The 13,305-nt window shown below is 42.1% G+C and overlaps 3 protein-coding genes across 3 annotated transcripts; all 3 read right to left on the bottom strand.

Moving 5' to 3' along the window:
* Window positions 1-608: 608 nt before the first annotated feature.
* On the bottom strand, window positions 609-4,265 carry mpeg1.1 (macrophage expressed 1, tandem duplicate 1). Its single transcript, XM_061038815.1, has 2 exons — window positions 3,751-4,265; window positions 609-2,880 (listed from the first exon to the last, which is right to left on the bottom strand). The coding sequence occupies exons 1-2, from the start codon at window positions 4,198-4,200 to the stop codon at window positions 1,201-1,203; spliced, it is 2,130 nt and encodes a 709-aa protein (XP_060894798.1). The 5' UTR covers window positions 4,201-4,265; the 3' UTR covers window positions 609-1,200.
* Window positions 4,266-8,099: 3,834 nt separating this feature from the next.
* Window positions 8,100-8,987, bottom strand: LOC132974796 (histone H1-like). Its single transcript, XM_061039072.1, has 2 exons — window positions 8,980-8,987; window positions 8,100-8,685 (listed from the first exon to the last, which is right to left on the bottom strand). Exons 1-2 carry the CDS (start codon window positions 8,985-8,987, stop codon window positions 8,262-8,264), a joined length of 432 nt encoding a protein of 143 aa, XP_060895055.1. The 3' UTR covers window positions 8,100-8,261.
* Window positions 8,988-9,279: 292 nt separating this feature from the next.
* LOC132974630 (macrophage-expressed gene 1 protein-like) lies at window positions 9,280-12,788 on the bottom strand. Its single transcript, XM_061038814.1, has 2 exons — window positions 12,284-12,788; window positions 9,280-11,469 (listed from the first exon to the last, which is right to left on the bottom strand). The coding sequence occupies exons 1-2, from the start codon at window positions 12,731-12,733 to the stop codon at window positions 9,883-9,885; spliced, it is 2,037 nt and encodes a 678-aa protein (XP_060894797.1). The 5' UTR covers window positions 12,734-12,788; the 3' UTR covers window positions 9,280-9,882.
* Window positions 12,789-13,305: the final 517 nt, after the last annotated feature.

Below are 13,305 nucleotides of genomic sequence, written 5' to 3'. Positions count from 1 at the left end.
GTGCACAGTACATGTGTGTGTTTCTTTTGGAGCGACCGTGTGTGTGTTGTGTGTCTATATAATGTCTGAGCCAACCTGTCTGTGTACTGATAACCTCACCAAAACCATGAGGTCAGCCTTGCCATTGTCTATTTATGGACGTAGGAGGAACGTTGGTGGTTTTCTCAGTGTGGACAGGGAGGATAAAAATGTCTATTTGCTCTCTGTGTGCAAAAGGATTGGTTCAACACGGGACAGAAAGAGATTTGTATTTTAACCCAGAATTTACATTTTATGTCAAGAGCCAATGTGTGCTTTGGTGCCACATTTACAGACTAATTCATGCTTACGAATCAATTTACTTCAGCTGACACTTTTGCATTTTCTATAATCCTCAATTCTGCAGTGTTGACATAGATTATTTAGTTAAAATATAGAACTAGATACGTCTAGTTTAAAGATTAAACTACATTAAATAAGCATGTTAGATTGTAAAACACACATCAGATCTGTCACTCTAAGTGAGCACTACAGTACTATGGTGAGTTTCAGACATTTACATTTTTACGTGAACAGGTATTAAATGAATGAATGCATTGTGGAAGAAAAACAGACATTGATCGATCACATTGGTTTATAAGACTTTATTAAAAGTTAAGTGCCATCAGAAGAGTTAAGTCAACATACAATTAAAATTCTATTCAATTTTAGAAGCAAGACACAAAATATAAACTTATGCTTATTTATATATATATCACAACGTTAATGCTTGAACAAAAAAAATGATATCTATATATTGGTGAAAGTGTCAAGCATCGCATTCAAGTTTTGAATAAGTGAATACAAATTATCTATTACATGACACTGTGCATCTCAGCCTCATGAGGGCAGTGTTGGTTCACTATGGCCCTCTGCTTTGTGTTATGAGACTTATTGGGACATCAAATGATTTCTGTTACGGGACTAATAAAGACAAATATGACTCATAATGAACAAAAAAGTGCATATTAGGCTATCAGAAAAGAATGTCTTTCCCTAACTGTGAACATTTTAATAACTGGTTGGTTAAAACAAAAAAAGATTGTATTGCAGTGTCAATCATATTTAAGCAAGGAGCCCTCAGATACAGAACATGAACGTAATCCACTCCAACATTCAATGATTCGAAAGGTAAAGTAAAAGAAACATCTCTGGATTCAAAGCCTCTAAACAGCTTTTCTTTTATTGAGCCTCATCCTGCTGTATCAGGCTCTCTGCCTCCCCCTGGTTAGCCTCTCCATCTATACTCACATATTCTCTAGCTCTCCTAAACCCAGACAGCCTCTTCCTTCTCTTCACCAGGACTACCACCACTGCCACCAACACCATCATACCAATCACCCCAAATGCTACTCCGGTCTTCTCTCCACTAGACATCTCATACAGTTCTGGGTTAACCTTTTCCATGATTTTCTTGATTTCTTGTGGGCTGGCCACTTTCCACGCCTTGGTCTCTCCTACTCTAACCCAGCTCGTATCTCCTTCGGTCATCACCATTACTGTGTTCGTGGCTTGCATGCTGACAAGTGCAGGTTTGCTGAAAGGAGGCAGGTGGATAGGAAGCAGCTGTCCACCTGTGAACAGCCCTGACTGGACACAATAAAGGATTTCACAGCCATCACTCACTGAAGCAAGATGCTGACTGAACTTGGGAGGGCAACGATGTTGGGAACCAGATATTGGGTTGCCTGACTGACAACTAAAGAGGCCTCCGAATGGTACTGAGAATCTGGTGCCAGTCTCATAGTCCTTGCTCACACAGATCATTTGTCCATCAGAGAGAAATTTAACTGGAATGAAGTTTTGTGGGCAGCTTTTTGCATTGGTGAGGCGGTTTAGGAGAGAGGGGCTATAAATTCCTCCAAACAGATACCCTGAGTTGTCTGGAGCTGTTCCGTTTACAGAGCACCAGTATGTGTCAATGCGGGCAGTGCGGACGTGGTAGTTGTCCTGACACACTTGACGATGGCAATGGTGAAGCCCTAAAAACCCACACCGATAACGTTGGTCGTAGCAGTCATATGAAGTGTAACCCTGCTGTCTCACTTCTGATCTCAGTAAAGTGGAGATGTAAGGAGAACGGCAGGAGAATTCACCTGTTTCTAAGTTTTTCTGGGCCAGTGCGTCACATAGTGGACCTGCGTTTGAGCTCATTTGAACACACTCTTGGTAGACGCCGCCAAAGCTGAGGTTTGTAGCGGGGCCCTCGCAGGACGAATCATCGATATTAGCCTGGAAGTTGAAGTTCTTGGAGTTGATGTCAACACATCCAGGCCTCGTGTTGACCTTATAGTATCGATCTATAGCCTGACTCACTTTGGAAGCCACTTTGACAATAGTAGGCTGTGGCAGATCAGGAATGGTGTTTGTGTTTATGAAGTAGTGCAGGGGAAATCCAGACCTATCAATAGCAACCAGGTTGTTTCGGGTACTTTCCTGCCACTTCTGCAGAGTGATGCCAGGATAAAAAGGTGTGCCACCATGGCTTTGGATAAGAGAGTACGTAATATTGGACTGATATTTCTGAAGTGATGAGCTCTGTTGGGTGCTTTGACTGCTTATGTCAAACTTGAGTTTGTCAAAGAAGTTAAACCCTGCCTGTGCTTTGATGGTAGAACTGTCTGAAGAACTGTCAGACACATACGAGGAGCGGAGGTAGTCCTCCTCCACCAAAGTAGCCCCGGCATCAACACTTGTGATAACATGGGTTCCATAGTCTAACACCATCTTCTCTGAGAGATAGTCTGCATTTTTTGTTTGGTTGTTCTCAATGGCATCGGCTATCGCTTTGGCTTGTTGAGCAAAGCGAGTGTCCAGAGTAAAGTCCGGATACGCCTTTACTGTGTAGATCAAGTTACGAACCTTTGAAAAAAGATAGGAAATCATTATGTAGAGGTTTGTTTAGTTTGTCTTTTTATCATCTGCCATACTGAATTTAGCTCATTAATATTCTTAAATGTCTTTATTGTCTTTTTAAGGTGACATCTATAAAATCAATTTAAAAATCCTTAAAGGGACACATTATGAAAAATCTGCATTTGCAGTGTTTTTTAACATATATTTGGGTAGCCTGAGTGTCTACTGACCCACAAAATGTGAAATAAACCCATCCAGTCCTTTGTTTGTGGTCTGCATAAGTCTTACAACACAGAGAAATGCTCCGTTTCAAATTTGCTCAACTTGTGATGTCACAAGTTGGATTCTGGTAAAAAACAATCCCCTTCTCTGATATCTCCACCCATGGACTCCACCCACAGCCTAGAACAAAACTTTTGCACAGGTCTGCCATTTTTATTTATCGCTACAGAGGAGTGATGTCTACCGGGAAAACTCAGGGGTGGCTCATTGCATTTAAAGAGACACACACACCAAAATGGAGCTTTCTGAGAGAGCTTGTTTATAAGGGGTCACAAACGTCCTCTGGTGCTTGATTCATTTTATATTTTGACCAAAGAACAGCACAGATGTTTCATTTAGACCACAGGGGACTGTTTGAAAAGGTGGAAAAGGTTTATAATATGTCCATTCATATGGGATATTTAGAGCATTGTTTAAATGTACCATGGCTCCATTATAAAGACCAGTAAACAGATAAGATGTATAAGTGAATTCAACATCTCTATCAAGCAAATTATTGAGTAGCACATGGAGGATTTTTATACATAGTCAATCTGTTAATCCAGAATCACTGCAACAACTATTTTCTTCCAGACAATGGAAAATATTACTTACTTGCACTCTGGCTGTAGTTGAAGAGTCTTTGACCTGATGGGTTTTCATTCTTTGGTTCTCTACAGAAAATTTCCCATTAAGCATCTTGAGAAATGATACGTCAGCATTTATGGAGTTAGATGTCGAGCTTGTCTGCTCCAGCCAGGAGCTGATTATCTCCGAGTTTGTCTCCACGCCTGTTTCCTTGTGGGGGATGACGAACACCTCGTCTGGGATGAGGTAGAGCCCGTCTTCAGTGGTCTGGCACTCGAAGTAGCTCAGGTTCATGACTCGTCCCACGTCCATGTTACGGAGGTTGTCCCAGCCCCCACCTGGCAGCACCTCCAGTGCGGTGATGGAGATGTTGGCGGAGGCTCGACATTGTCTGAGCCAGTTGGTTGGCCGGCTGACTGGGACTGAAGAGCAGACGTGAAGGAGCGAGAGAGCCAGGAGGGTTACTGCTGCCCTCATGATATCTTTGTGTGAACAGGTTAGCACAACTGAAGAGTTCAAACCAAGTTCCTCCTCCTCTTGTAAGGTTTATCATATGACAGACTGGAACATCAGGTTTTGAGGACTGAAGGCAGAGGAAGTGGTTTTGCTTTCATTTGCAAACGGCATTTGTACTTCCCAAAATAAATATGTAGACTTCCTGTTAATAAATAGATAACTCAGCTTATCTTGTCTATTTTTTTCCTATAAACAAAACAAGTAATGTAGAACTAAAAGCAAAGTGGCTGAGAGAGACAAAAAGAAAATAAAGAAAGAGCTGAAAATCACACTGCAGCATCATCTGGGGAAATTAAGTTTAAGTGTAACAGAAACCTACAGAGCTTCAAGTTCTCTGCTCTGGTTGATCATTGACATTATCTGTTTCATTAATGACACACAGGTCTGAATCAGTTTCAAAAAATGTGCTGCTCAAATAACGCTTTCTACTTTTATTATAAAAATTAGTTATTTATTAACAGACTTCCTCCTATTAAAGGCGAACAGAAAGCAGATCTGCTTTCTGTTCCCCTTTAATAGGAGGAAGAGGTTGATGGTTACTGAAAAAAGCAGAGGTCTCTTTGTTTTAACGTACTGTCACATGAGTGTACATCACTGGGAAATGTCATGAGAAATTCCGACTGGCTCACAGCCCAACATCGACACCCAACACTCAAGCCGAACCTTAAAAAACTCCTGGACTGCAAAAGATGATTAAACAAAATACATGAAGGAGTTAACTACAGAAATACTATGAATGAACTTTAAAAGATTAAATCAATATAAGGAATAGGCCTAATGCTCAATATTTGTTTTACATCAGAAGAATGAAGAATTTAAGATTTGTTTTTATATTTGCTTGTTAATTGTTTTGCACCAAAACACCAAGTCAAATTTCTTGTATGTATTTGTACTTGGCAATAAACACCAATTCTGATTCTGATTCTGAATTTGTATTTTTTCGCTGGATATTTTGTAACATTACGTTAATCACTAATGTAACTACTGAAGCGCACTGAATTCACCCAAGAGAAATAATAAAAACATAATGGCCCTCACTTATCAAACGTACGTACGACAGAAAAATGGGTGTACGGTCATTTCCACGCAAAGTTCGGCACTCATTAATTTGTACAATCAAATCCCATGCCAGGTCTAAGCTCGTGTACGGTCATTTTCAACTCAGGGTGGACTTGAGGTGCAGACTTGTCGGAGAATCGTTAGACCACACTAGTGCAGTGCCTGTTAAGAAAGACACATACAGGTCCACAGATGTATTGTTAGATAAGGTATGGCATCTAAAGTCTCATTAATGGCAAGCAGGGAGCCCGTTTTTGCAGCCGACATTATCAGACACAGATCTAGGTGAGCATGGGCGGTTCTAGGCAGGGGCCAACAGGGGCCAGTGCCCCTGTAACACTGAGCTTGCTCCCCCCTGTGGCCACCCCTCCAAAAGGAAGAGCCCCCCGCAAAACACATACTTAGTATTTGACTCAACAACCGCACTCACAATCTAGTATTAAATACTGTTACCGAAACAAATATAAATCATGGTATTTTATGTTGAGGTATTTAATGATGTGTGCTATTATTTTTTTAAAGCGATCATCTTTGTCTATTTTTCACCTGGGTTTAATGTTCTCCTATGACAAAACAACTGGCCCCAGTTTGGCCCCCTCAGTAAAAGTGGTCTGGAACAGCCACTGCAGGTGAGCCTGTACCACTTTTGCTTAATATTGAGGCTGAACCAATGAAAGAAGCCACTCGCTCCTCGGGCTGGGATCAATTCAGGCTGCGGTCCGACTGGCCTCCTCTTGGTCGGGTGCTGATTCTTTTAAGAGCCGCAACACACTATATTGTAGCGATCTTATGGTCTGAACACTTTTTTTTTTAACTGAAGTTAGAAATGGTGAATATACCATAATATAGCCTAGATTATGTACAACAGCTGGAGGTCGATTTTCCACATCAACGTTGCTGAGATTTCCTTGCAGGCGTAAATAGGCCAAGAGACACCACCAAACACTCACACTCTGATCTACCTGCTGCCCCTTCCCTCGGACTGACGATCTGTGAAGAGGATGTGTGTCAGCTCTTTAAGAGACAAAAGGTTGAGAAGGCTCCAGGACTAGACGGAGTGTCCCCCTCCTGCCTGAGAGTCTGTGCTGACCAGCTGGGCCCCATCTTCACGCAGATCTTCAGCAAATCACTGGAGCTGAGTGAAGTGCCCTTGTGCTTCAAAAGCTCCACCATCATCACAGGACTCAATGACTACAGGCTGGTCGCCCTGACGTCTGTGGTCATGAAGTCCTATGAGAGACTGGTGTTGAGACACCTGAAGGACATCACAGGCCCCTTGCTGAACCCCCTGCAGTTTGCCTACCGGGCAAACAGGTCGGTGGAGGATGCAGTCAACATGGGACTGAACTACATCCTGCATCACCTCGACTCCCCAGGGACCTATGCTAGGATCCTGTTTGTGGACTTCAGTCCGGCGTTAAACACCATCATCCCGGATATCCTGCACCATAAACACACCCAGCTCACAGTGCCGGCCTCCACCTGTCAGTGGATCACCATCTTCCTGACCGACAGAAGGCAGAAGGTGAGGCTGGGGAGCACCAAATCCAGCACCCGCACCATCGGCACTGGCGCCCCCCAGGGGTGTGTTGTCTCCCCGCTGCTCTTCTCCCTCTACACCAATGACTGCACCTCAGAGGACCCCTCTATGAAACTACTGAAATTTGCAGACGACACGACCGTCATCGGTCTCATCCAGGACGGAGACGAGTCTGCTTACAGACGGAAGGTGGAACAGCTGGCTCTCTGGTGCAGTCAGAACCATCTGGAGCTGAACCAGCTCAAGAATGTGGAGATGGCAGTGGACTTCAGGAGAAGCCCCCCTCCTCTTTCCCCCCTCTCCATACTGAACAGCACAGTGTCTACTGTGGACTCTTTCAGGTTCCTGGGCTCCACAATCTCCCAGGACCTGAAGTGGACCTCCCACATAGTCACAATCAGGAAAAAGGCCCAGCAGAGGATGTACTTCCTGCGTCAGCTCAGAAAGTTCAACCTGCCCCAGGAGCTGCTGATCATGTTCTACACATCCATAATCCTGTCTGTTCTGTGCACCTCCATTACTGTCTGGTTTGAATCTGCAACCAAACTGGACAGACACAGACTGCAACAGACAAACAGAAAAAATCATTGGCGTCGACCTACCCCCCATCCAGGACTTATAACGGTCCAGGGTCAGGAAACGGGCAAGTACGGCCACTGCAGACTCCTCACGCCCCGGACACAAACTGTTCAAACTCCTCCCCTCTGGTAGGCGTTACAGATCATTGTATGCCAAAACAACTCGTCATAAGAACAGTCTCTTCACCCAGGCTGTCACTCTGATGAACGCTAAACAGTCACAGAGTCTCAGACCTGTTGCTGTAAAATACAGGTAACCCTGTTATCAAGCACCCACCGTGATTGTACATGAGACTATTTATAACTATTTTTATTTTCAGTAATTTAATCATGTAAATACTGTAATATTATCCTCCTCATCGATCTATGCACACTGCTTATGCAAACACTGTAAAAAAAAAACTCTACCTCATGTATATTAACCATCTGTTACATAATTACATATTTATTATCATGTTCATCTCAGCATTTTTGCACTACTCACCACTACACTATTTAGCCTTGTATGTATTAGTGTTTTGGCTTATATTATGTTTATATTTAATGTTATAACTTATAATAACAGCATAATTGAGAGCACAGTTACTGAAGACAAATTACTTGTGTGTGTAAGCATACATGGCCAATAAATCTGATTCTGATTCTGATTCTTCTGATTATTCCATTCATAGCCAAGAACAGGGAGATGTGGGAAACAACAGATTCAGATTTTTTTGGAAAAACTGTAAAATAGATAAAGCATACTTAAGTTCTTGGAATGACTGTAGAAGTGTAGTCCAAAAAAAACAAGTTAAATGCTCCAGAAAATGCGTTTGTTCAGCACTCTGTGTTCATTAGGAGAGTTTTCACTTCTTGGCAGCAGCAGCAGCAGCAGCTCTGGTCCTGGTGGCCCGTTTGGCCTTCTTAGGACTCTTTTTGGGACTCTTCTTAGGACTCTTTTTAGGACTCTTCTTAGGACTCTTTGGCTTCTTGGCCGCAGCAGCCTTCTTGACCTTTTTGGCTGTTGGCTTCTTCTTTTTCACCACCTTCTTCTTGCGGGGTTTGGGAGGCTTCTTGTTCAACTTGAAGGAGCCAGAAGCACTGCTGCCTTTGGTTTGGACCAGAGACTTTTTGGTCAACAAGCATTTGATGGGGACAAGGATTCTGGCATTGTTCTTCACCACGTCATATCCTCCAGCCTTCAAAGCTTTCATCAGGGCTGCCAGGGAGAGACCTCCACGATCTGAGGATGCAGCCACAGCTTTCAGGATCGGGCTTGACACTGAGGGACTGAACACAAATTGGTTAAAGCATGCTGCAGAAACAGTCTATTTTTACATTGTCCATTGAAGAGATTGTCTGAGTGATGCATTTTACTTTTCTTTAAAAAAATATATATATTGATGCATATACGGGGCGGAAAAACCCCACTTTGTCCATAGAGGGCACCAAAATCAACACAAACTGAAAGTTCTCCACAGGAGCTTAAAGAAAACTGTTTTGGATTGAGCAAAGTGGGGGGAAATAGGACAAAATACATCATGGCAAAAAATAGTTGTGAAAACAAGGAAGCTAAGCTTTCACCTGTCCATTTTGGATTCTTACGAATCAATTTACTTCAGCTGACACTTTAGCATTTTCTATAATCCTCAATTCTGCAGTGTTGACATAGATTATTTAGTTAAAATATAGAACTAGATACGTCTAGTTTAAAGATTAAACTACATTAAATAAGCGTGTTAGATTGTAAAACACACATCAGATCTGTCACTTTAAGTGAGCACTACAGTACTATGGTGAATTTCAGACATTTACATTTTTACGTGAACAGGTATTAAATGAATGAATGCATTGTGTGAAGAAAACAGACATTGATCGATCACATTGGGTTAAAAGACTTTATTAAAAGTTAAGTGCCATCAGAAGAGTTAAGTCAACATACAATTAAAATTCTATTCAATTTTAGAAGCAAGACATAAAACATAAACTTATGCTTATTTATATATACATTTTAATGGTAATGCTTAAAAACAATGATATCTATATATTGGTGAAAGTGTCAAGCATCGCATTCAAGTTTTCAATAAGTGAATACAAACGATCTATTACATGAATCTGTGCATCTCAGCCTCATGAGGGCAGTGTTGGTTCACTATGGCCCTCTGCTTTGTGTTATGAGACTTATTGGGACATCAAATGATTTCTGTTACGGGACTAATAAAGACAAATTTGACTTATAATGAACAAAAAAGTGCATATTAGGCTATCAGAAAAGAATGTCTTTCCCTAGCTGTGAACATTTTAATAACTGATTGGTTTCCCAAACATTTATAACAAAAAAAGATTGTATTGCAGTGTCAATCATATTTAAGCAAGGAGCCCTCAGATACAGAACATGAACGTAATCCACTCCAACATTCAATGATTCGAAAGGTAAAGTAAAAAAAACATCTCTGGTTTCAAAGCCTCTATACTGATTTTCTTTTATTAAAGCTCAATCTGCTGTATCAGTCCCTCTCGATCCGGCTTCTTCCTTCTCTTCACCAGGACTACCACCACTGCCACCAGTACCATCATCCCAATCACCCCAAATGCTACTCCAGTCTTCTTTCCACTAGACGTCTCATACAGTTCTGGGTTAAGCTTTTCCATGATTTTCTTGATTTCTTGTGGGCTGGCCACTTTCCACTCCTTGGTCTCTCCTACTCTAACCCAGCTCGTATCTCCTTCGGTCATCACCATTACTGTGTTCGTGGCTTGCATGCTGACAAGTGGAGGTTTGCTGAAAGGAGGCAGGTGGATAGGAAGCAGCTGTCCACCTGTGAACTGCCCTGACTGGACACAGTAAAGGATTTCACAGCCATCGCTCACTGAAACAAGTTGCTGACTGAACTTGGGAGGGCAACAATGTTGGGAACCAGATATTGGGTTGCCTGACTGACAACTAAAGAGGCCTCCGAATGGAACTGAGAATCTGGTGCCAGTCTCATAGTCCTTGCTCACACAGATTATTTGTCCATCAGAGAGAAATTTAACTGGAATGAAGCTTTGCGGGCAGCTTTTGGCATTGGTGAGGGGGTTCAGGAGAGAGGGGCTGTAAATTCCTCCAAACAGATACCCTGAGTTGTCTGGAGCATTTCTATTTACAGAGCACCAGTAGGTGTCAATGCGGGCAGTGCGGACGTGGTAGTTGTTCCGACACTTGAAACGCCCTAAAAAATTACAGTCGTATGAAGTGTAACCCTGCTGTCTCACTTCTGATCTCAGTAAAGTGGCGATGTAAGGAGAACGGCATGAGAATTCACCTGTTTCTAAGTTTTTCTGGGCCAGTGCGTCACATAGTGGACCTGCGTCTGAGCTCATTTGAACACACTTTTGGTAGACGCCGCCAAAGCTGAGGCTTGTAGCGGGGCCCTCACAGGACGAATCATCGATATTAGCCTGGAAGTTGAAGTTCTTGGAGTTGATGTCAACACATCCAGGCCTCGTGTTGACCTTATAGTATCGATCTATAGCCTGACTCACTTTGGAAGCCACTTTGCCGATAGTAGGCGGTGGCAGATCAGGAATGGTGTTTGTGTTTATGAAGTAGTGAAGGGGAGATCCAGACCTATCAATAGCAACCAGGTTGTTTCGGATACTTTCCTGCCACTTCTGCAGAGTTATGCCCGGATAAAAAGGTGTGCCACCACCATGGCTTTGGATAAGAGAGTACGTAATATTGGACTGATATGTCTGAAGTGATGAGCTCTGTTGGGTTCTTTGACTGCTTATGTCAAACTTGAGTTTGTCAAAGAAGTTAAACCCTGCCTGTGCTTTGATGGTAGAACTGTCTGAAGAACTGTCAGACACATACGAGGAGCGGAGGTAGTCCTCCTCCACCAAAGTAGCCCCGGCATCAACACTCATGATAACATGGGTTCCATAGTCTAACACCATCTTCTCTGAGAGATGGTCTGCATTTTTTGTTTGGTTGTTCTCAATGGCATCGGCTATCGCTTTGGCTTGTTGAGCAAAGCGAGTGTCCAGAGCAAAGTCCGGATACGCCTTTACTGTGTAGATCAAGTTACGAACCTTTGAAAAAAGATAGGAAATCATTATGTAGCAGTTTGTTTTTAATAATGTGCCTTACTGAATTCAGCTCATTAATATTCTTAAATGTCTTTATTGTCTTTTTAAGGTGACATCTATAAAATTAATTTAAAAAATCCTTAAAGGGGACATATTATGAAAAATCCACTTTTGCAGTGTTTTTGAACATATATTTGGGTAGCCTGAGTGTCTACTGACCCACAAAATGTGAAACAAATTTGCTAAACTTCTGATGTCACAAGTTGGATTCTGGTAAAAAAAAAAACAATCCCCTCCTCTGATATCTCCACCCATGGACTCCACCCCCAGCCTAGAACAAAACTTTTACGCAGGTCTGCCATTTTTATTTATCGCTACAGAGGAGTGATATCTACCGGGAAAACTCAGGGGGGACTCCTTGCATTTAAAGAGACACACACACCAAAATGGAGCTTTCTGAGAGAGCTTGTTTATAAGGGGTCACAAACCTCCTCTGGTGCTTGATTCATTTTATATTTTGACCAAAGCACAGCACAGATGTGTCATTTAGACCACAGGGGACTGTTTGAAAAGGTGGAAAAGTTTTATAATATGTGCCCTTTAAAGATTCATATGGGGTATTTAGAGCATTGTTTAAATGTACCATGGCTCCCTTATAAAGATCAGTAAGAAGATAAGATGTATAAGGGAATTCAACATTTCTATCAAGCAAATTATTGAGTAGCACATGGAGGATTTTTATACATAGTCAATCTGTTAATCCAGAATCAATGAAACAACTATTTTCTTTGTCCAGACAATGTAAAATGTTACTTACTTGCACTCTGGCTGTAGTTGAAGAGTCTTTGACCTGATGGGTTTTCATTCTTTGATTCTCTACAGAAAATTTCCCATTAAGCTGTGGGAGATATGATACGTCAGCATTAATGGAGTAAGATGTCGAGCTTGTCTGTTCCAGCCAGGAGCTGATTATCTCCGATTTGGTCTCCACGCCCGTCTCCTTGCGGGGGATGACAAACACCTCGTCTGGGATGAGGTAGAGCCCATCATCAGTGGTCTGGCACTCGAAGTAGCTCAGGTTCATGACTCGTCCCATGTCCATGTTACGGAGGTTGTCCCAGCCCCCACCTGGCAGCGCTTCCAGTGCGGTGATGGAGATGTTGGTGGAGGCTCGACATCGTCTGAGCCAGTTGGTTGGGGGGCTGACTGGGACTGAAGAGCAGACATGAAGGAGAGAGAGAGCCAGGAGGGTTACTGCTGCCCTCATGATGTCTTTGTGTGAACAGGTTAACACAACTGAAGGGTCAATCCAAGTTCCTCCTCCTCTTAAGTAAGTAAGGTAAGGTTTATCATATGACAGACTGGAACATCAGGTTTGAGAACTGAAGGCATGAGGAAGTGGTTTTGTACTTACCCCGAAATATATATTCTTCAATTCTACAATTCACTTAGCAGACACTTTTATCCAAAGCGACGTACATCAGAGAGTATATATGTAGACTTCCTATTAATAGATAGATAACTCTGCTTATCTTGTCTATTTTTTTACTATAAACAAAACAAGTAATGTAGAACTAAAAGCAAAGTGGCTGAAAGAGACAAGAAGAAAATAAAGAAAGAGCTGAAAATCACACTGCAGCATCATCTGGGGAAATTAAGTTTAAATGTAACAGAAACCTACAGAGCTTCAAGTTCTCTGCTCTGGTTGATCATTGACATTATCTGCTTAATTAATGACACACAGGTCTGTATCAGTTTCAAAAAATGCACTGCTCAAATAACGCTTTCTACATTTATTATAAAGCTTAGTTATTTATTAACTAGAAAGCAGATCTGCTT

The sequence above is a fragment of the Labrus mixtus genome, chromosome 5 (assembly GCF_963584025.1).
Source record: "Labrus mixtus chromosome 5, fLabMix1.1, whole genome shotgun sequence".
NCBI classification, from domain to species: domain Eukaryota; kingdom Metazoa; phylum Chordata; class Actinopteri; order Labriformes; family Labridae; genus Labrus; species Labrus mixtus.
Note: the sequence above shows the minus strand (reverse complement) of the source record. Positions and strands in the feature narration are given on the sequence as shown.

Coding starts and splice junctions, on each gene's coding strand:
- mpeg1.1 (XM_061038815.1), bottom strand. CDS start 4,200: ATGAGGGCAGCAGTAACCCTCCTGGCTCTCTCGCTCCTTCACGTCTGC. Junction 2,881..3,750: donor CAACTACAGCCAGAGTGCAA/GTAAGTAATATT, acceptor CTTTTTTCAAAG/GTTCGTAACTTGATCTACAC.
- LOC132974630 (XM_061038814.1), bottom strand. CDS start 12,733: ATGAGGGCAGCAGTAACCCTCCTGGCTCTCTCTCTCCTTCATGTCTGC. Junction 11,470..12,283: donor CAACTACAGCCAGAGTGCAA/GTAAGTAACATT, acceptor CTTTTTTCAAAG/GTTCGTAACTTGATCTACAC.